This window comes from Ailuropoda melanoleuca, chromosome 3 (genome assembly GCF_002007445.2).
Source record: "Ailuropoda melanoleuca isolate Jingjing chromosome 3, ASM200744v2, whole genome shotgun sequence".
Lineage (NCBI taxonomy): Eukaryota > Metazoa > Chordata > Mammalia > Carnivora > Ursidae > Ailuropoda > Ailuropoda melanoleuca.
This window is the reverse complement of record NC_048220.1, coordinates 123,187-144,508: the sequence shown is the minus strand read 5'-3', so window position 1 is coordinate 144,508 and position 21,322 is coordinate 123,187. Positions and strand designations below refer to the sequence as shown.

Here is a 21,322-nt window from a genome sequence, read left to right as displayed (position 1 = left end):
ATCAAGGTGTCACAAGGCCATGCTCCCCCCAGAGGCTCTGGGGGCAAATCCTTCCTGCCTCTTCCAGCTCCTGGGGGCTCCAGATGTCCCTCAGCTTATAGCTACATTACTCCAATCTCTGGATCCATGCTCACCTTTCCCCCACTGTGTGTCCACACTCCCTCTGCCTTTCTTCTATCAAAAGATATGTGATTGCACTTAGGCCCAGGGCAATCCAGGAGAAGCTCCTCCTCGAAGACCTTGATTTCCTCCTGTTTCCCACACGGGGTAGTAGTCACAAGTTCTGGGACGAGGAGAATACTTTGTTCAGTGGTGGTTTTTGGAACCAGCCACATGAAGCCACACCCAAGGTTAGCGGAGCAGGGCAGCTCTCCCCTGGGGTGAGGCATGGGGCTTGGGATGGGGGAACATTTGCTGAATTCAAAGCAGCACAGGGAGATTTAGTGCAGGGCAAACCCACTTCCTGTCAGGAGCAGAAACCAAGTAAACAACACCTTGGTGACCTTTCTTAAATTTATATTGCTAAATGGAGTGACTCTTGTGGATAAAATATACACGTGTCCCAGCTGGCTCTGCCAAAGGGAAAGGCCTCTTGAGAGTCATGTGGAAGAAAGGAAAGTTTTTATCATCGCAGGTGGCCCCAAAGAACTGTCTCCGCAGGAGGGACACAGATGTCACCATGAGGAGACAACAGTGACCAAGAGAGACCTAATAGAAGCAGCACTGACTACCCTCCCCCGCCCCGCCCCACGGCCACTGTGAGGTCTGCACCCAGCTAGCTTTTCACTGAGTGGGCAATACCAATTTTCATCAAGAGCAAATCTCCTTGGAGTGTGGTTGCATCCGCACCCTGAGTGCAAAAACCAAAAGCAAAATAGCTGAATTCGTGTTTTGAGTAAACAAACAAACAAACCAAAAAACCCCACCTAAATCCAATCTGTGTTTGTCAAAGTCACTAAGCATTTCTCCCGGCCTCACAGGACATTCCATATCCCACAAATTTACGTTAGTTGTGACCCTATCTAACTGGAGACAGCCGTCAGACCCCATAGGCTCAGGGCTCAGTCCCCCAAGACCACCCCCACCCCCAGAGCCCACGCCAATGGCAAGTCCAGGTTCATGGTTAACTAGAACGTTCAGTTTACGCAAAGATTACAACCATGACTACCGAAGGACGTAAATAAGATTATGTTGCATTTTTATTGATTTCGGTAAACAGGAAAGCGCTGACATATATGGGTGTTTGGTTCTTAAGCATATGTCTATCTGAAACGTTCAGATGTGGACATGCGCGTATCCCCATAAGCAGCAAAGAGGGAAACAAAGCGTGGACAGAGATCCGATGCGCTCCTAGGAGAGGGGAGGTGGGGAGAGACGCAGCTGGGAAGGCGCGAGGGGAAAGCCGGGAGCTAAGGGGTGCTGGGGTGCTCCACCCCTGTGCGCACTGGAGCAACGGCCTCAGTGAGCCGTCCCCGGACAGACAGAACGATGTCTTTCAGGAAGAACGCACGTAGCACCTACATCTAAGGAATGCGCGCCCCTGCGAGAAATCAGTGCCGTCCAGGGTGCAGATTCGGAGCCCAGGGGAGCAGCGGCGAGGCGCGGCGCCCGCCGGGCCCACGATGGCGGTCAGTAACAGGGGCGAATTCGCCTCCAATGCGGTCAGGTCGAGAGCTTTTGAAATGACCAACCGGGAAACGTGCCCGAGCGTAAACAAGGGCCGCGAAGGATTCGGTGCTTTACCCAGAGAGTCTCGAGCACAGCCCACAGGAGCCGCCTCCGAACCCACCGCCGGCCTCGGCGTGCCAGCGCGCCTGCAGCCACCCGCGACCGTCCCCTGCGCCCCCGCGTGCGGGCGCCGTGGAATGCCCGGGCTCCTGCCCCCCCCATCCCCGTGCGCCCCTTCACAGCTGCAACCGGTATCTCTGCACCCCTGCATCCCTGCATCCTTTGCGCCCTTGTATTCCCGCCCCGCTGCATCCCCTCGCTCCTGCCTCCCTGCCAACCTCCACCGCGGCTCCCCAGAGCTCCACCATCCTCAGGGGTTCGCTAAGCCTCCCTATCGTCCGCTGCCTTCCCGGACCTAGGACGCCAAGACCCAGGCTCGTCGCAACGCGCCGCCGGGCCCGGAGGCCCTAGGCCGGCCAGTGCACCCCCCTGCCCGGCGCGTCCCCGACACGCCCGGGGACGCCCAGCGCATGCGCCGCATCCTCCGGGAGCGGCCCCGAGATGGCGACCCCAGCTTCAGAAGACATCATCAAGCCCACGTCCCTTTTTCCGTTTCAGCAAAAACAGCTGCGCGCGCTCTCCCCGACCGCCTCAGAAGAGGCCGCAACCGCTCCGCTGCGTCGCATCTCGGAGCCTGCGGGAGGGTGGTCCTCATTCCTGAGTCCCTCGTTTTCTCTTCTTGGTGACTTCTTCCCAACCAGACCCTGCATGTATGCAGCCCCTGGACGGTTTCCGAGCAGTAATGCCTTCAAGGGCTTTGGAACCAGGTAGCTAGGGCTCCTCCTGCCAGACACGCCCTTGGCGTGTCAAGATGGCCGTGTCTCGCACACACAGACGTGCACCCGGCGTCCGGCACACCTGTAGGGGCGCTCACCGCGCAGCGCCACTCCACGTGCACAGGTGTCCTTGGGAATCGGGGCACCCAGGGTTTCTCTGCCATGGGGGTGGGGGTTGGGGGCTGAGGGTCCCGCACACTCTCCAGTGCAGTGAGGGGAGGAAACAGCAGTTCCATGGAGTGCTGTCGGGCTCCCCTGCCTGGGGTAGTAGCTTGCAGCTACGCGGTGGAGGGGACACTGGTGGCTAATGTGTTGGCGCGGAAGGGCTCGCAGGCCATCAGAGCGCTCAAACCCGGTGGTTTATTAAATCCATTGCAAACTCCCAGCAGAAGCAAGGTGGAAGAGGTGGTGTCAGTGGGGAGGAGAGCTGCCCCTCCCGATCACAGGCACCGCTGTCCCGTGTCCCGGGCTTCCCGCTGCCTCAACCTTCCCGCTGATGGTGGGGCCAAGGGGGGGGGGGGGGGGGGCGGCTGGGCCCATGCACATAGGTGTGGTGTCCCTGCCACTCCGTGACAGGCTCACCTGTGGAGAGTCCCAGAGGTGGCTGACCCAGACCTAACAGAAACTGAGTGCCTCAAGGGTGATTGCTTAGTGCCTACTGCATACTTACTGATCCTGAATATTTAGTGCCTCCTCTATACTTAACACGAATAGTGCCCACATACCTCACATTTAACTACCTTGTGTCTTGGTTGTCTTGTATTTTTAAGCCCCACTCGCTCTCCTCACTTTTATCTATACTCCCCATCTTAGGAAATTCATCCATTCCCCTCCCCCCACCCCAGCTACCCAATTTCTTTTTTTCTTGTCTTTTCCAGCAGGATGGAATATTCTAAGAGAATAGAACAGGTGTTCCCTCCAGGAGGCTGCAGTCAGGCTGAGGGAATGAGGGTGCAGCGAGTGGGAGGCCTGGCAGGTCCAACAGCCAGGAGTGCCTTTTCACTGTGGAGTGTTGGCAGTCCTTTGCATGTTCCCATCTAGTGCCTGATCCAGCTTGACCTTCTCATCTCAAGATTTTTAAATTACACCTGCAAAGACCCTTTCTCCAAATAAGATCACACTCACAAGTTCTGGGTGTTAGAATGGGGTCATATGTATTTTTGCAGGGAGAGCACTACAGGTGGGATCCAGGACTAGGGTGTCTCCACAGAGAGGCCCTGCCTCCTGACATTCCCCATGTGCTGATGGTCTCCAGGTAGGCATACCTGGCTGCGAGGTGACAAGGAGGTGCCACCATGGGGGTGTGCCTCTGATGCAGGGTGCAGGCTGGCTGCCAGGAGAGGGGGGAGCTCCCAGGTAGGAGGGTGGGAGTCTGCATCTCCAGGAAGATAGCTGCCATGGATGACGTTTGGGCCCCACCGATGCCCTGGCTTGAATGAATGCAGGGAAGGAGGACGCTTCTGGTTGGCCACAGAACCTGTGGTGGACGGCAGCGTGGCTCTTGCTGCTCCTAACACCAATGGTGGAGGTGTCTCCATACTGGGGACCCAGCAGGCCTCAAGACTTGTGACCCCCAGCGTGGGGCATGAGTCACAGGGTGCAGGCTGGGCCTCAGGGGTCCTGGGGACACTTTGTCTTCAGGGAACCGTGTGAGGAAGCCGAACTATCCTTGGAGAGAGACCGTGTGTAAGAAGACACAAGACACCCAGCCATGCAAAGGAGGCCGCCTGGACCAGCGCCTTCCCAGCCGACTTCACACTGCCTACTGACCTACCAGATTAACCCCCCACCCCCGACCCTCCAGGGGCTGGGACATTTTGGGCTGCTCCATCATCCCTCAGGAAAAAACTGGCAAGACAGGACTCAAGTAGGGCTGTCCCGGGGCTGGGGCGAGCTGTGGACAGGGCAGTGGGTAAGGAAGGGTGTCCTGGAGGACCAAAGGCGGTGTTGGCAGGAGGGGTGGTCACGGGCTCCATGGTCTGGGGAAGGAGGGAGGTGCCAGGACCGGTCTCCCCGGAGAGCTGCCTGGGACCCAGCCACCCACGTGGAGGGGAGTGGGCACAGGGGAGGATGCAATTTTAAAGCTTTTGCTTGGCGGGCATGGGAGAAAGCAAAGCCTCAGTGAGGCTTGGTGGGCAGTGTGTGGAAACAGACACTCCTGGGAGCACGAGGTCAATTCTGATGACCAGGCCTGGGACCTCCATGCAAGAGAGCAGAACAGCTCTGCTCAGCCCAGACCTAACAGCTCTCAAGCTGGGTGACCCAGTCCTCCTCAAGGCGTATCCCGTAACACCCTAATTCAGGATCTAAGCGAACACAGAAATTGAGGGGGTCCTTTATGCTTGTTCACTTGGGATATTCTTTTTTTTTAATTTTAAAAAATTTTTATTTTTTCATTTCTTAAAGATTTTATTTATCCATTTGAGACAGAGAAAATGATCACAAGCGGGGGGAGGGGCAGAATTGGGGAGAGGGAGCAGCAGACTCCCTGCTGAGCAGCCCAATAACGTGAGGCTCCATCCTGGGATCATGATCTGAGCCAAAGGCAGACTCTTAACTGACTGAGCCACCCAGCCTCCCAGGCGCCCCCCGTGGGGGATTCTTAAACATGTTGGTAAAAAGACAGAAATGAACAACACAAGGAGGAGGGACCAGATGTAGGGCGGGTACTGGGGACAGACCCATACCGAGGAGAGGGGCAGGTGAGTTATGGTACCTGGCCAAAATGAGTGGAGAATTCTGGAAGCTGGGAGCACTTTCCTGGCAGTGGGTGTGGGTGTCTCTCCTTTCTTCCTGTGGGACTTTGCATCTCCTTGGCTCACCTTTCTCAAAAAACTACTGGCCCCACAGGGACATAGGGAGCATGACAGAGAGAATCCCAGGGTGGGGGACAGGAGCATGGGACCTGCTACAGTGAACTGGGAAAAGGCTTCTAAGTTCCAAGCTTCATAGAGGCTGAGGTCGGCCCCACCATCCCCCCTCCTTCCCCAGCCCCTGGCAAGCACTGATCTGCTTCCCGCCTCTATGATTCTGTCTATTCTGGCCGTTTCTTATAAATGAGATCATACCCTGTGTGGCCTTTTTGTCTGGCTTCCCTGACAGACGTGTTTTCGAGGTTCATCCACATGGTCACACACCGGTGCTGCACTCCGTGGCTAAATGGCCTTACACTGTGAGCATGAGCACATTTTGTTTACACACTCATCTGTGGGGACATCTGGGCTGTTTCCAGCTTGGGGGTGTGAGCAATCTCGCTGTTGGGAATGTGTGAGTCACAGGGTCATTGTGTATACCTGGGAATGGGATTGCTGGGTCATGTGCTGCTTTCTTATTGAAGCGTGGCTCTGATGGGCTTTCTCTTCAGAGGCAGGCAGCTCTGAGTATGTTATCACATTTCTGAACCAGGTAACCCCTGACAGACCATCAGACGTAAGACCAGAGCCATCCAATTGAACTTTCCGTGATGATGGAGCTGTTCTGTTCCCCTGCTGTCTGATGTGTGGCCACATGTGGCCAAGACGGCTGAGAAACTGCATCCAGCCCAGCCACGTGCTTCGCTAAGTCCCTCCACTGCAGGGCAGTCCTGTGTTCAGATCCACATGGACAGAGCAGGCTTGTACATCCTTGGTGTGAATTCCTTTCACAGCACTAGGATATTTTCTTAAGACCAGCAGATGTGTGGTTAGCTCCAGATGGTGTCTAGGGAGCCCTGGTTTGAGTAGACCTAATTTTAGTAAGTACGAATTATATAATAATCCTGAATTGTCTTATCCACCTGTCTTTATTGCTATAAAAAATTAATGAAAACAATAAAGATATTAATAATAGGAATAACAAGTTATAAGGCTCTTTTCCTGTGCCAGACATTGTTTTAAAGGAATTATTATGAATCAACCACTTAATTCCTCCTCGCCCATGGGGTGGGTGCTATTAACATTCTCACGACTTTGCCAGGACTGGGGATTGTCCAACTCCCCTTTATTACAAAATTTGGAGCTCATGAACAGTCCTCTTCGGAAATAGCCACACATGTGTTACATAATCTGATGGTAACAATGTTTGTTCACTTTACACGTACTAAATTCGCAAACCTAGTTTTCCTCCCCAAACTCAACGGACAAATTATCTTATTGATTTTAGCTATCAGGTTAAGGGACTCGGATTCATGTTTGACCAATTTACACTCTCAAATAGTCATTCTATTTACAATAAGATTTTCTTTAAAAGTTTACACTCCCCCCACCCCCCTTTTTTTAATGTTGCAAACGCCTCTAGAACAGAAACCCTTTCCAAGACCCTAATCTGCAGATTAGATCATAACTCCGACGGACCGGTTTCCTAAAACTTTGCAACGTCCGCTCAGTCAAGCACCCCTACACTTTAAAATGTAAATCATAAGGTTTACATAGAAGAACCTCAAAAAGCAGATTCTCTACAAAGTACATATTCTCAATACCAGATGAAAGTGACGGTTATCCAGGACTGCGGTAGGACACTTTGCACAGCCGAAAGCAGCGGCCACCGACAACAGTCTCCTTCACGGTGAGCCGGACAGAGACCCCCAAGCTTGGGGGGTGAGATTCAAAGGCAGACGGAGGCCACGTGTCCGCTGGCATTCCTGCGGCAAACAACACGGGAGCCCACCGTGCGCGTAGGCACGCCCGAGTCGTGCTCGGGGCCCGGCTCCCCGCGCTCCCGGGAGAACGCACCTCTAGGACAAGGCAAAGCTGCGTGCTCAGTGCGGCTCTTTTCTTGAGACTGTGGGTGGCTCTGAAAAGAGCCTTTGGTGTCACGGGGCCCCCGGGGCACAAGGCCGTTACCGGCCGCCTCCGCAGCCTCACTTGCCCTTGGCCTTGTGGTGGCTCTCGGTCTTCTTGGGCAGCAGCACGGCTTGGATGTTAGGCAGGACGCCGCCCTGCGCGATGGTCACGCGGCCCAGCAGCTTGTTGAGCTCCTCGTCGTTGCGGATGGCCAGCTGCAGGTGGCGCGGGATGATGCGCGTCTTCTTGTTGTCGCGGGCCGCGTTGCCCGCCAGCTCCAGGATCTCGGCCGTTAGGTATTCCAGCACAGCCGCCAGATACACGGGCGCGCCTGCCCCGACACGCTCCGAGTAGTTGCCCTTGCGCAGTAGACGATGCACGCGGCCCACGGGAAACTGCAGGCCCGCGCGCGACGAGCGCGACTTGGCTTTCGCTCGCGCCTTGCCGCCCTGCTTGCCTCTGCCGGACATTTCCAAATCGAGCGCGGGGAAAAAGGAGTCGAGAAACGACACCCGAAGTAACGAGGCAGTTGGGCCCAGTGAGCCCTTATATATGGTCCGGAGGTAGTCGAGCCGGCCTATTCCGATTGGATAGCGATGTTGACCAATCAGAAAATGAGGCCAAAATCCCCTAATTTGCATGCGTTTTTCCAGTGGTGACGTCACGCGGCATTTGAGCCTATCAGGAGCGAGGAACTCTGGATCCTTCATTTGCATACAGGACGTATAAATATAGTTGCTCGGAGCGAGCCTTTTTTGTGTTTGGAGAGGTCTGCCACCATGCCTGATCCGTCCAAATCGGCTCCCGCGCCCAAGAAGGGCTCCAAGAAGGCGGTCACCAAGGCGCAGAAAAAGGACGGCAAGAAGCGCAAGCGCAGCCGCAAGGAGAGCTACTCTATCTACGTGTACAAGGTGCTGAAGCAGGTGCACCCCGACACCGGCATCTCGTCTAAGGCCATGGGCATCATGAACTCGTTCGTCAACGACATCTTCGAGCGCATCGCCAGCGAGGCCTCCCGCCTGGCGCACTACAACAAGCGCTCGACCATCACGTCCCGCGAGGTGCAGACGGCTGTGCGCCTGCTGCTGCCCGGCGAGCTGGCCAAGCACGCCGTGTCCGAAGGTACCAAGGCCGTCACCAAGTACACCAGCTCCAAGTGAGGCGCGCCGGGCGCCCCGGAACCCAAAGGCTCTTTTCAGAGCCACCCACACAATCGAAAAAGGGTTTCGAACACGGTGAAGGGTTGTCATGTGAACCAATTTCGTTCTGTGCGTCCTAGCGGTTTCCTGGTTGTGGGGTCTGTGTGTGCGCGAGCTTGTGCGTATGTGAGCGGAATGCAAGAATGTGTATTTATGGAAGTCTGGGATGGTAACCGTGGTCAGGCGAGCAAGGATCCCATGTCCTTCCTCCTTTTTGCTTGGGGCTGTTAATGCGTCGCTAGTCGAAGTAGGAGCCTTGAGCTCTGCGTCTTCGGTGGCTGCAGTGTATCCCCGGCGCTTCCGCGCGTGGACTCCCAGGCCCCGGACAGTCTGCGCGTGGCGTGCGCCTGTGGATGAGGGGCGCGGGTCACCTCTTCCAGGAGGTCCTCGTGCCAACCTTTCCTCCCCAGTGTCCCTGATGAATGAACCCTGGAGGTAAGGACTTGGTTGCGCAGTCAGGGCGGTGGCGCCTGGAGCTGCATCGCTGCCTGGACCAGACATCTTTATCCTCAAGCAGTGAACATTTTCGGGAGGATGTTTGCGTGGCTGGATCTTGCAGCGGCAAATGTTTGAAACCAAAAGGGAAATGGAAGCGTCCTGTGCGCGGGAGCCAAATGTAATATGCCGACTCTTGCTGCGAGTAGCTTTAACCTACGTGGGGATGGGGGAGATAAGTTCAAGAGGAAAATAATTCCCTTTCTCTGTAATTACCCCTTTTCTGAACAAATCAGCCCCCTCCCGTTTCAGCCACATTGTTATTTTCTGTGAAGCGTCAGTGACGCAGAATTTCCCCTTTCTTTGAATTTATGGCATTTAATTTGGAAAGTGTCCTCTTGGCTCGGAGAAAGCGCTTTGGCACGAAGAGTCTTCACGTGGGAAAAGACGTCACTTTGCCTTTTCCTTCGTTTGGCTTTTCTCATTTGTAAATAAGGGATTCCTAACAATCGCTTCTTTGAGCAGTTTTGAGTCTTAGATGTATTGAAACGTCGTGTCATCGTCTCAGGCAGGGAGCAGACAGACACAATGAAAGATAAGAGTCGTGGTTTTGCAAATCATCTCTCCAAAGGAAGCCGGTCGGGTACCGGGCTGGGCGGGAGGGTCTGGGGAGAGAACGTCACCACCCGAGGGTCCTCCGCCCCAGCGGCTGGAAGCCCACCCACCCATTCCTTCTGCGTGGGTCCAGTCTAAAGGATTTAAAACCTCACGTTTTTCAGTTGTCATCTAAAATATTTTTATCCTTAGTTCTAGTAGTTATAAGGACACAAATCGCAACACAGGACGTTTTAAAAAGCAAAATGATTGCAACAAAAATTTTTAAAGAAATGTTTGAATATTCGTAAAGTTCTTGAGCTTTTATACATTTTCAAAATCTTTTTATTGAGATGTAGTTAACACACGACCACATCAATCTTTTCAAGATATCTATTGAAATAGCAATTCGATACCATAATCAGTTCATGAAACACATGATCAAATTCTTCGTTAACACGGAGATAGTCTAGCTGATCCTTTTTTTTCTCCCTGAACTCATTCCCATTGCATCTCTCAGAGTTGCATCCAAATGTAACATATTTTTAAGTGTTTTATCTACTACCTTTCCTTATCCAAAAAAATAAATAAAAGGTATGTAAATTGAAATCTAAAAATACTTGTAAGGTGAAGAAAGTGTTTAAAAAATCTGGGCAGTATGCAATTGCTGAAAACGTAAGTTTTGGTACATAGTTATCAAAGATATATAATTAGGGGCGCCTGGGTGGCTCAGTCGTCCAGTGTCTGCCTTGGGCTCAGGTCATGACCCGAGGTCCTGGGATCAAGTCCTGCATCGGGCTCCCTGCTCAGCGGGAAGCTTGCTTCTCCTGTCTCCCACTCCCCCTGCTTGTGTTCCCTCTTTCGATATCTCTCTCTATCAAATAAATAAAATCTTAAAAGAAAAAAAGATAATTATAAGTAATTCTCAATCAGAATTTTAGTGAAACCTACGTCATTGGGTGAGATTGATGATGGCTCTCCCCACCCTATTGGCTCAGTTTATGCATCCATGGGCATGTGTAGTATTGTTATGGTTACAGTGAGAGCGGTGTGCCTTATTGCTTTCCCTTTACCTTCTTTTTTAGATATATGCTCTGAAACAATATTTACAAACAAAACAAAACAAAAACACCCAAACAAACCCATAGATACAGAAATTTTGTCATGGCTATTTTACTCAATTCTTTTCTCCTAGTTATAATCCCAAAATTTGAAAACGGTGATGTATCATCAAAATCAACACCTTTAATCTTAAGAGATGTCTGATTCATATTGAACACTACAGAATCCAGCCCTCCACTATGAAGCAGGGGCCTCCTGATTGGGTCTGAGCTCTCAGCCCTCTACTCAAGTAGATTAGGAGTCAGTATCTTAATAAGTACTTCTGGTAACAGGAACTAGTCTCCCAGGTCCACAGGATTCTCCGCCTGAATAATTAGCTTAAGACATAGGTTTAATAAAATGAAACTTGTCTCCCGCACTGTGTGATTGTGCTAGCAGTAGAAAACAAAAATAAAATCAAGACGCAAAATAAACAATTCCCAAATACAATAGTATGACAATGTTTCATTGTGGATAATGCAAAATGCAGATTAATGTCTCAGTCTTTTCACTGCTCTGGTACACACACTTCATTAGCATGAAGGAAAAAAAAAGACTGCTTCTATTTGCTCAACAGTATGGTGGAGGCTACAGAGACAGCCAGCAGCAGCCTCAGACGAAGAATGGGCCTGGATGCGCCCTCTCCTCCCAGGGAATCTATTAAGGAAAATGCAGGGCGACACGGAGTCTCCGCTGTTGAGAATTTATAATCAAGAAAATGGAGGGAAATTGAATACAGAACCCATGTCTGTAATACTGCGGCAACAGAGAAAGAGAAATGTTATTTATGTTAAGCTGGAGGTTGGGGGAAGGGGTTCGCTGGGTATTGACAATGCATAGGCTCAATACAATGGAAGAATTCTCTGGGTTTGAGATAACCAAGTAAAGGCACTGGAGGGATTTTTCAAGGTATCCTATCTGAGATGCATTTAAGAGACTCTCCCCTCCCCCAACCTCAGCTGAAAATTTCAAGTCAGATTTGCTAATTACTATGGAGTAAACCAAAGATAGATCGGGAGGGGCTATCCCTTTAATAAAAATTACAAAAGCAAACAAAAATTTACTGTATAAGAGGTTAAATGTTGACAGAAGTGTGGTAGTCGCCAGAGAGAACCTAAGTCCCATAAGGGACAGGAATCAGGAGGCCCACTGAGGGAACCGAGGCTCGAGTCCAAATCCTGGGAGGCTTGCAGGCTGTCGAGACTAGGATGATCTCGGGGTGGTCTTGGTAATTCGGGGGTCACTAGTACAGTGGGATGTTTTCTAGGGTGAGGGCAGTCAGGCCTGTCAGGCCCAGTGCTTCAGTTATGAAGCAGGCAAGTTATACCCTTTGCATATGGTTTACTTCTTTTTGTTTTTCCTTAAATGCCCTCTATTCGTTTTGTTAAAAAGGCTCTTTCCACTGGGTGTTGTAAGAAATTCACGAATTTTTAAACACTGCAACTGAAATTAAGAATGTACTGTAAGTTGACTAATTGAATTTTTAAAAAGTATAAAAGGCTGTTTGGCCGTTTACTAGGCTTATGTTAAAAATATACACGTTTTTCGAAAAGCAACCTCCTAATAGGAAGGATTTTAGCGAAGTGGGAGGATGGAGGCCATGATGTGTGCTCCCGCCGTTTTGACTTTTTCCGATAGAAACGCCTAAGTGCCCATAAAAGTCTGCTTAAACTCAACACTGCTTGAGTTTTTTGGCCAGAAGCTCCTGGTGCCCAGTGAGGCAAAGGCGGGAAGGACGGGAACGAGCGCCAACCGCCAAGGCTGCGCAACACCCAGGGCCTCACACGGTCGTGCCCAGCGACCTCACCCATTAAGAGACAGGGGAGTGCTGGTTGGGGAGGTTGGCCTGAGGACTTCCTGGAAGTGAAGCGCGCCCTCACCCCACAGAGTCTCCGCCTAAAGTCAAGGCCGCTCTCCCTCTCCCGCTGCTGGCTCGGTGGAGACTGACCCAAGATGCCTTTGAGAGATACACGTCTGCAGAGGAGCTCAGCTTTAGGCCAGGGTTTGCGCCCCGTTGCGCACTCCAGGTGCCCCGACCCCCTGGAGCACCACATCACAACCACACCGGGTGGCACGCTCCTTTCTGAGCACAGAGGTGGCTCTGAAAAGAGCCTTTGGGTTCCGGGGCGCCCGGCGCACCTCACTTGGAGCTGGTGTACTTGGTGACGGCCTTGGTGCCCTCGGACACGGCGTGCTTGGCCAGCTCGCCGGGTAACAGCAGGCGCACGGCCGTCTGCACCTCGCGGGACGTGATGGTCGAGCGCTTGTTGTAGTGCGCCAGGCGGGAGGCCTCGCTGGCGATGCGCTCGAAGATGTCGTTGACGAACGAGTTCATGATGCCCATGGCCTTAGACGAGATGCCGGTGTCGGGGTGCACCTGCTTCAGCACCTTGTACACGTAGATAGAGTAGCTCTCCTTGCGGCCGCGTTTGCGCTTCTTGCCGTCCTTCTTCTGCGCCTTGGCGATGGCCTTCTTGGAGCCCTTTTTGGGCGCGGGAGCCGAGCGGGACGGCTCTGGCATGGCGGGGCGGTGCCCAGATGCGGACAGGCGGCGCCCACAGCGCTATTTATCGTCTCCATATTCAAATGAAGGCTCCAAATCGCCGGAATCCGATTGGACGGCCGGCGGACAGCTAAGAATTTATGTAAATACCAGACGCCGGCTCTTCTTTCCTATTGGACGGTAATCCAACCAATCCGAAGACGCGTGTGCCTCGCGCTGGGAGTCAGGTTGAGCATCTTTGTTCCAGCCGGAGAGGGCTCTTTGTTTAGTCGTAGGTTCTGGATCGGTCAAAATACGAATAGGAATAGGAATACTAAAATAAGGACCGGTTTAGCCCTGCGTCTCCATCTTCTCCGGGCAAGGGCAAACACATTTCGGAGGCCAAAGGCTGGGGAGGAGAAGCTGATGCTTACTGAACGGAGGGGATTGGGAATAACAACTATTTATTTCCCATCATTTCCTTCCCCCACCCCTCCCAAAGGCCAGTTTCAGAATTGAGCAAATCCAAAGGACTTTTTAGGAAACACTGAAAATACATTAAGGTATTTATATTGGAAGTGTAGCTACAGGGCAGACGTTCAACTGGAGGGAGGAAAGGAGTCGGTTTCAAGGGAAACAGTCCTTCACATTGTTTATTTCCACGCCGACTACTGCCCTTTGAAGTGACAGGTACACGCTAAGTGCCTGATACATATGGTCTCATCTAGTCTGCTAAAATAGCTGACGGTTAGGGGCACCTGCCTGGCGCAGTGCATTGAGCAGGACTCGGTTTCCGCTCAGGTGGGGATCTGGAGTCGTGATCTAGGGTCTTGTTCTCTGGGTGGTGGGATTGAGCCCAGCAAGTCTCCGTGCTCAGCGGGGAGTCTGCATGAAGATTCTCTCCCTGACCCTCCCCTGACCCACTCGCGGGCACACGTGGGGTCCGGTTCTCTCACTCTCCCTCAAATAAATAAATCTTTAAAAAGATCCTATGGTTAAATGCTATTGTTCTCTAATTAGGCGTCTCTAATTAGAACACAGGCTTATAGACCTGTTAAATGGTAAGCTGAGGCCTATTAAAAATGTTAAGAATGTATTTGAGCAAAAATTGATTAGAATCAGGCAGGACCCAATTTAATAGACAGGAGTTCCAAGGAACTGTACAAAATGGAAAACGTGTATAGACAGAACTGAGCATAAACAAGAAGCCACACAAAGCAAAGAAAGCATTATTGCACGGTCACTTTCCTCTTCCAGGACGGCAGGGGCCTATCAGACCAATTACCTCACTAGTGCTGATCAGGGGCTTCCTGACTGACTCCATTTCTGGGAGAACTGACACTTTCAGTAAATTAGGCTTGGTTAGGTGATGTGGCCCTTAGCATAAGGCACTCCATTTTGAACCTCTTTTCTCATTTTTATTGAGTTACCACTCCCTGAGTTGCCTCCTCATTAAAGTAATTCCTGTAAACATGAGTTAAATTCCCCTATATGTTAAATGCCAACAGAGAAACAAAAGGTGTTAGGAGTTCACATTTCTCACCTTACTTCAGCATCACCTGGGAAGCTCCTTAGAAATGCAGAATCTTGGGCCCACCTCAAAGGTATTGACTCAGATTCTGTATTTTAAACAGCTCTGGTTGGGGGGGGGTGTCACTTCCCTGGTCACTTTAATCACCCCAGGGCATTATCCAAGCAGGTTAGCAAACTTAATGGTGCCCCCAAGATGAAATGGCTCACAGCTTCAGAGCGGTTAGCAAGATACCTTCAAGATACCAACACAAATGCTCTCCACGTGTATGTATGTCCTCTGCGGTCCATGGTCCTCTTGACGTTTGGGTGCCCTGAGCTGCTTTGGACATCGTCAGCATTAGCCATCTTATCTGTTTACCTTAAAAATACATAGTTGATTTAACAAACATTTCCACAGAACTCATTACAAGCCAGGTAACCATTTATTAAATGCTTAATTCAAGGTGGGGCCCATAACAGCCTTTCCTGGAGTGCACTATTATCAACTCCGTTTTGCAGATACATAGCAATAGGCTGAAGAAAATGTGTCCCAGGTTAAACACCCTGTGAGGTGGGAGCTGACCCTGGAAACCAAGGATTGACACCAAGCACCAAGCCACCTGCAACCTAGAATTTTTTTTTAAAAGATTTTATTTATTTATTTATTTGACAGAGATAGAGACAGCCAGTGAGAGAGGGAGCACAAGCAGGGGGAGTGGGAGAGGAAGAAGCAGGCTCCCAGGGGAGGAGCCTGATGTGGGGCTCGATCCCAGAACGCTGGGATCACGCCCTGAGCCGAAGGCAGATGCTCAACAACTGAGCCACCCAGGTGCCCCTGCAACCTAGAATTTAAAAATTTTTAGATCGTGAATTTCATTTCATTTTGAAGAAGGAAGGAATACCACTTATGATGAGGTGGGTAGAAGAAAAATATTAAAACACAAATGCATTGCTCTGTGTTTAAGTTTCTGGCCAAAAAAAAGAGTCAGAAATCGTACAATTTCTACTGCCATAGAAAGATGATATTATAGATGAAATTGCACCAACTTACACAATCGCTGATTCCATTAAAAAGATAAAGTCTTGGAATAGAAGATACTTAAGAAAGTAGAGAAAGAGCTTGTTTCTGGATCATTTATCCAAACCACTTTTGTGGACCTTGTTATTTTGTTGTCCGGGAGATTTAATGGGTAATGCGTGGAAATGATTAGTTTTGCCTCCCGCTCCATTGGAAGAGGTTTGCAGCTTGGTTGGGCACAGGATCTGCTTTCCCTTTGCCTGAGATTTAGTTGGCACAGATTTCTCTGACACATTCTCGAAACTCACCATTCAGAAGTGGTCTTTCTTTTTTTTTTTATTAAAAATTTTATTTATTTATTTGACAGAGATAGAGACAGCCAGTGAGAGAGGGAACACAAGCAGGGGGAGTGGGAGAGGAAGAAGCAGGCTCATAGCAGAAGAGCCTGATGTGGGGCTCGATCCCACAACGCCGGGATCACGCCCTGAGCCGAAGGCATCCCACAACGCCGGGATCACGCCCTGAGCCGAAGGCAGATGCTTAACCGCTGTGCCACCCAGGCGCCCCAGAAGTGGTCTTTCTGTCTCAGCTGCTGAGGCTCAAGGGCAGAGGACACTGAGGCTGTTCACACGTTTGCAGTATCGGGGAGGAGACAGTTTCTGCCACTGAGGAGCTGGAGGTTTGGAGAGGACGTGCTTTGGGTACGTCACAGCGCCAGGGACACGATTTGTGGGAACTGGTGCAAAATGAGAATTTTGGCATCTTGTCCAAAGCCTGTTGAGTCTTGTCAGAAGCAAGCTGGGGCACTTCTCAGGGCAGCCCCGGTGTGGGCCCAGGCTGCTGGCCCTGAAGCTGGCCCTGGGTGCCCCTCGGCCTACAGGCCCCATGCACGGGGCGGGGGGGGGGAGTCCCAGCCCTTTGTCCCCCACAGTCCCCTGACCCGTCCTGGTCCTGCCAGCCCTTGGAACGCTGGTCCTCCACCAGGTCCTGCTGGGGTTTCCTGGCTTCCTTGTGGTGTGGGATAGGAAGTGAGCATTCCTAGGAAGGGCCTCAAGTAAGAGGCTGTGTTTCTGTGTAGGTGCTGATGAGGTTACAGTATACAGGTGAGGTTCAGCGGGGTGGAGTCCGGAGCCGACGACCAAGAAAGAATTCTTGAGGCATCTTTGGTGCAAAATTGGTGGTTTATTAAAGCAACGGGGACAGGACCCGTGGCAGAAAGAGCTGCTGCCCCGGCTTGTGAGGGGTGGCTGATTATATACCACGGGGTTCGGGGAGGTAAGGAAAAAGGGAGGCTGAGAAAGTACTTTCATATGTTAAAGAAGACTCACAGGATACTGGAGGCCTGGCCATTGTCAAGTTAAGGTTGTTTTTCCCTCTTGCAAGGCATTAACATTAAGATGGTTGGGAAATTCCTGGAGGCTGCGGATTACAAGGACATTTAATTGTATCTACTTTCCCTTCAGGAAGCTAAGTTATTGATAGAAATGCTTGGTTCTTGTCAACTGCTAAGACATTGGGAAACTGAGGGAGACTTGAGTCTTGCAGGATTGTGGTGTATGTAGGTTAACTATTTCTTTGCCCTTTAGGGCAGCCAGGAGTGCCTGAGGAATGTCACGTACACCCCGTGGTTGGGGGGGGTCAGTTTCTGCTTTGTCCTCAGCTTGCCTTCTGTTCCCTCATCAGGTGCTAAGATTTGGGAGTCCCCCCTTCCCCACATAGTGGCTGGTTAGTGACAGAAAATCAGGACCAGACTCTCCTGGGTTACTACTATGGACTGAATGTGTGTGTCTTCCCCAAATTCTTATGTTGGAACCCTAATCCCCAGTGGCCTGGTGTCAGGAGGTGAGGCCTTTGGGAAGAGAGTAGGGTTATAGGAGGTCATGGCGCTGGGGCCCCTGTGGGGTGGGATTAGTGTCCTTGTAAGAAGTGGCAGGACAGCACTTGCTTCTCTCTCTCTGTTTCATGTGAGGAGGTGGTGAGAAGGGGGCCCTCTGCAAGCCTGGACAACAGACCCCATCAGGTACCCACCTGGCTGGCACCCTGATCTTGGACTTCCAGCCCCCGGAACTGTGAGGAGTGAATGCCTGTTTTTCAAGTGGCCTGGTCAGCGGTGTTCGTCACGGCAGCCTGAGCTGACTGAGGTACTTGTCTCGGGGTCAAGAGTAACACGGTGTATTGACATATGGAACACTGTAGGGCAAGCTGAGATTTTCTTAGAAGGAATGGAGGGAGGGGGAAGGGATGGAGGGAGGAAGACAGAGGGAGGAAGAGAGGAAGTGGGAGAGGAAGGGGGAGGGAGGGAGGCACAGTGGTGAGAGAAAAACTCTCTACAATCTGGACATATAAGTCCACTTTAGATTTCTTTGTAAGTCAGCCTGACTTTGTTCAAACCAAGCATGCATCGTGCACCTGCTTCGAGAATGAGTAGGCTGAAAAGAACCTTTGCTTTGTCCTTAGATAGAGACCAATGCTCCCACTGCCAGCATTCCCTGACGTTAAAACTTGTGATTGCTGTCTACATGTTAATTTACAATCTTCGTGAGGTTTTACAAAGGTGTGCTTCCGACTTGCTGATTTGTGGCTCTTTGTGCAAAAGCCATATTGCCCTGTGAACGCTGTCTATTCTCTGGAGCACCTCCATGCCTGTGCGTGCCCAGCAGCTGTCCTGACCTGGGCATGCATAAAGGCCTCAGTTTCCTTGTACAGAGTCTAAAACATGTGTTGATTTTGTGCCTACAAGAGAAAGGCCAAAAAGAGCACAGAAAAAGAAAGAAGAGCCAAGTAACAGTGGCCTGCAGCTTAGCCACTGAGAGCTGTGTGTGGGAGTAATGGCCCACTGGAATAATTACAAAGGGCTTTAGGGGCGCCTTGGAGGCTAGTCGGTTAGGTGTCCCACTCGTGGTTTGGGCTCAGGTCATGATCTCGGGGTTGTGGGATGGAGCCCCATGTGTGGCTCCGTGCTCAGTGCAGGGTCTGCTTGTCCCTCTCCTTCCCCTTCTGTCCCTCCCCTCACCACTCGAATAAATAAATAAAATCTTTAAAATAAAATAAAAAGGGGTTCGGATAATAAGAAATCAAAATTTTTTTCCCTTAATGGTTCCAGTGCATAGTGCTTGGTGCTGGTAACAATTCCATAAATACATTGAATGAATGAGTGAATGAAATAAGCCCATTTTATCATGGTGTCGTATTGTTATTAATTTTATTATTATTATATTTTGAGGAGAGAGAGACAGCGGGAGGGGCAGAGAGAGAAGGAGAGAACGAATGTTTTTTTTTTTTTTAAAGCTTTTATTTATTTATTCGACAGAGATAGAGACAGCCAGCGAGAGAGTGAACACAAGCAGGGGGAGTGGGAGAGGAAGAAGCAGGCTCATATTGGAGGAGCCTGATGTGGGGCTCGATCCGGCAACGCCGGGATCACGCCCTGAGCCGAAGGCAGATGCTTAACCGCTGTGCCACCCAGGCGCCCCAGGAGAGAACAAATGTTAAGCAGGCTCCACACTCAGCTCGGAGCCCGATGCGAGGCTCGATCTCACGACCCTGAGATCATGACCTAAGCTGAAATCTAGAGTCTGGCCCTTACCCAGCCGACTGAGCCACCAGGTGCCCCCCATCCCCCGTGCTCTTGCGCAGCACACATGCCACCATCCTTTCTCCGCCGGGGTAAGGATGCTGTGCTGTGAGCATTCTCCCCATGCCAGCCAGGAAGCCCGGTCCGTAAACATTCTCACTAACAACATTCATTATAAATCCAACACTGCAATGACAAACAGAAGTGTTTGCTTTTCCTCCCTTTGTACAAGGGGTTTTTCTCCATCCTGGAAGAGCTTCCTGAGCCTGCAGAGGGAGGGCTATGCCTGGAGGCAGCACTCCCGAGGCAGAAAAGACACTCCTGAGGAGGACTTGTAATGGTTGGGGCTGAGGGTTGCAGGAAGGCGGTGGTGCGATCCTAGTGCATGGGCTGGAGCTCTGCAGAGAAAAGGTAAACCTCACTAAATGCATGCAGGTTGCAAAGAAGGAAGACAGCTTCGCCAGCCTTTGTCCTGGAGACAGCTTGCAGCACGCACCCTGCAGACAAAGGCTGCTCTTCTGCACCCCCTGTGGCAGGAGGCTGGGGACCCTTCCCTCCAAGGTCCTGCCCTCCTCTGCATGGGGATCTGGGGCTCCTGGGCCCCTATGTGCAGGACCCCAGATGACACATGGGCTGCCCCGCATCCTGTGCAAGGAGACTGGGTTTTGAACTCGTGTTGGCCAAAGCTTCTTCTGAGCTCATGCCACGTGATTACAGCAGGCAGAAGAGAGTGGGTCTGCAGTGAGATCCCAGCTCCAGGTGCGGGTGAGAGACAGGGGACCACAGCAGCAGAGCTGGGTCAGGACCAGTGCGCCGAATCTGAGAGGTGGCAGCAGGTGTGGTGTTGCATGCACAGCTGGACGGCCGTATCATTCCCGTCCCAGAGCCCACGCAGACACGCTGGCCCCTCGGCCCCGAGCAGCCCAGCCACCCCCCCCCCCAGGGACTGTGGGTGCTCCCGGGCGGGGGTCAGGGGACACAAAAGGCTCTGGAGGCCACTCCCCTCCTGCAAGCCTTTAGGTTTCCACAGTTCTTCCACAGGACTGAGCTCCCCTCCTCGTGTGTATATAGTGTGTTTATCGTACTTCCTAGGTACGTACAGAAATTTAGAAATCTTAAGGTGTGTTGAATGTGAATATAATGGCTTCCAGCATTAGTGGAGGTGTTGGGGGGCACAGGCCTCAAATGGACTCACGTCACCAAACCCAGACATGTTCATGACAGTGTCAGCTCTCCCAGAAATGGAATCTTAACGAATCGGTCAGGAATGAGCCGCCCAGCACCGGTAAGGAAATCTGCCTGATAGACCCCTGCCGTTCCCGCCCTAGAGGGAAGTAACCTTGCAACAACCAACTGCTTTTTGCCCTATGACTCCCTTGTCCCCACTCCCTTCTGCCTATACAAGTCCTTCATTTTGTATGGCTCCCGGAATGCCTTCTTACCTACCAGATGGGATGCTGCCTGATTTGAATCAGTTTGTGCTCGAATACACTTACCCTTTTTAATGGGTCTCAGTTTATCTGTTAACAGTGCGGGTGTCAGGCTGACCCCCGGGGCAGCAGGCAGCCAGGCGCGGGTGCCCTCAGAGCCCCTCTGAGCCCACCGCTGTCTTGCCACATCTGGTGGTCGTGGAAAAGTCCCGCTCAGGTTCTGGTCTGAGCTTTCCTGTCAGGAACTTCCAGACCGGAAAATGGCTCAAGTCAGACTGGGTCCAACTTACAAACCTGGCTGGTCAGGGGTTGGACTGGGTCCGACTGAAGCCAGGCTCGGTCCAGTGTGAGGCCTCAGGTGAATCAAAGTTTGTTTAAAGGCTGAACAAGCAGGTTAACCTCACCAAAGATCATCTTTTTTCTTGTTTAAAGTTTTTATTTTAATTCCAGTTAGTTAACACGCAGTGTTATATTAGTTTCAGGTGTGCAGTGTAGTGATTCGACACTTCCATACCCGGTGCTCATCATGACAGGTGCCCTCCTGCATCTGCAGCACCTGCTTCCCCCACCCCAAACCCCTCCCTCTGGTGCCATCAGCTTGTTCCGTGTAGTTAAGAGTCTGTTTCTCGGTTTGTCTTTCTCTTATTTTCCCTTTGCAACTTTGCTTTGTTTCTTGACTTTCACATATGAGTGAGATCATATGATAATTGTCT

At 51.5% G+C, this 21,322-nt stretch overlaps 3 protein-coding genes across 3 annotated transcripts; 1 reads left to right on the top strand and 2 right to left on the bottom strand.

The window, feature by feature from the left end:
* Positions 1-7,195: 7,195 nt before the first annotated feature.
* On the bottom strand, positions 7,196-7,776 carry LOC100482551 (histone H2A type 3). The gene has a single exon (XM_034655740.1). It carries the CDS (start codon positions 7,732-7,734, stop codon positions 7,342-7,344), a length of 393 nt encoding a protein of 130 aa, XP_034511631.1. The 5' UTR covers positions 7,735-7,776; the 3' UTR covers positions 7,196-7,341.
* Positions 7,777-8,005: 229 nt separating this feature from the next.
* LOC100482301 (histone H2B type 3-B) lies at positions 8,006-11,043 on the top strand. Its single transcript, XM_011216961.3, has one exon. The coding sequence runs from the start codon at positions 8,044-8,046 to the stop codon at positions 8,422-8,424; it is 381 nt and encodes a 126-aa protein (XP_011215263.2). The 5' UTR covers positions 8,006-8,043; the 3' UTR covers positions 8,425-11,043.
* A 141-nt stretch (positions 11,044-11,184) lies between these two features.
* LOC100483305 (histone H2B type 3-A) lies at positions 11,185-13,288 on the bottom strand. Its single transcript, XM_034655739.1, has one exon. It carries the CDS (start codon positions 13,112-13,114, stop codon positions 12,734-12,736), a length of 381 nt encoding a protein of 126 aa, XP_034511630.1. The 5' UTR covers positions 13,115-13,288; the 3' UTR covers positions 11,185-12,733.
* Between the last annotated feature and the right edge of the window lie 8,034 nt (positions 13,289-21,322).

Coding starts and splice junctions, on each gene's coding strand:
- LOC100482551 (XM_034655740.1), bottom strand. CDS start 7,734: ATGTCCGGCAGAGGCAAGCAGGGCGGCAAGGCGCGAGCGAAAGCCAAG.
- LOC100482301 (XM_011216961.3), top strand. CDS start 8,044: ATGCCTGATCCGTCCAAATCGGCTCCCGCGCCCAAGAAGGGCTCCAAG.
- LOC100483305 (XM_034655739.1), bottom strand. CDS start 13,114: ATGCCAGAGCCGTCCCGCTCGGCTCCCGCGCCCAAAAAGGGCTCCAAG.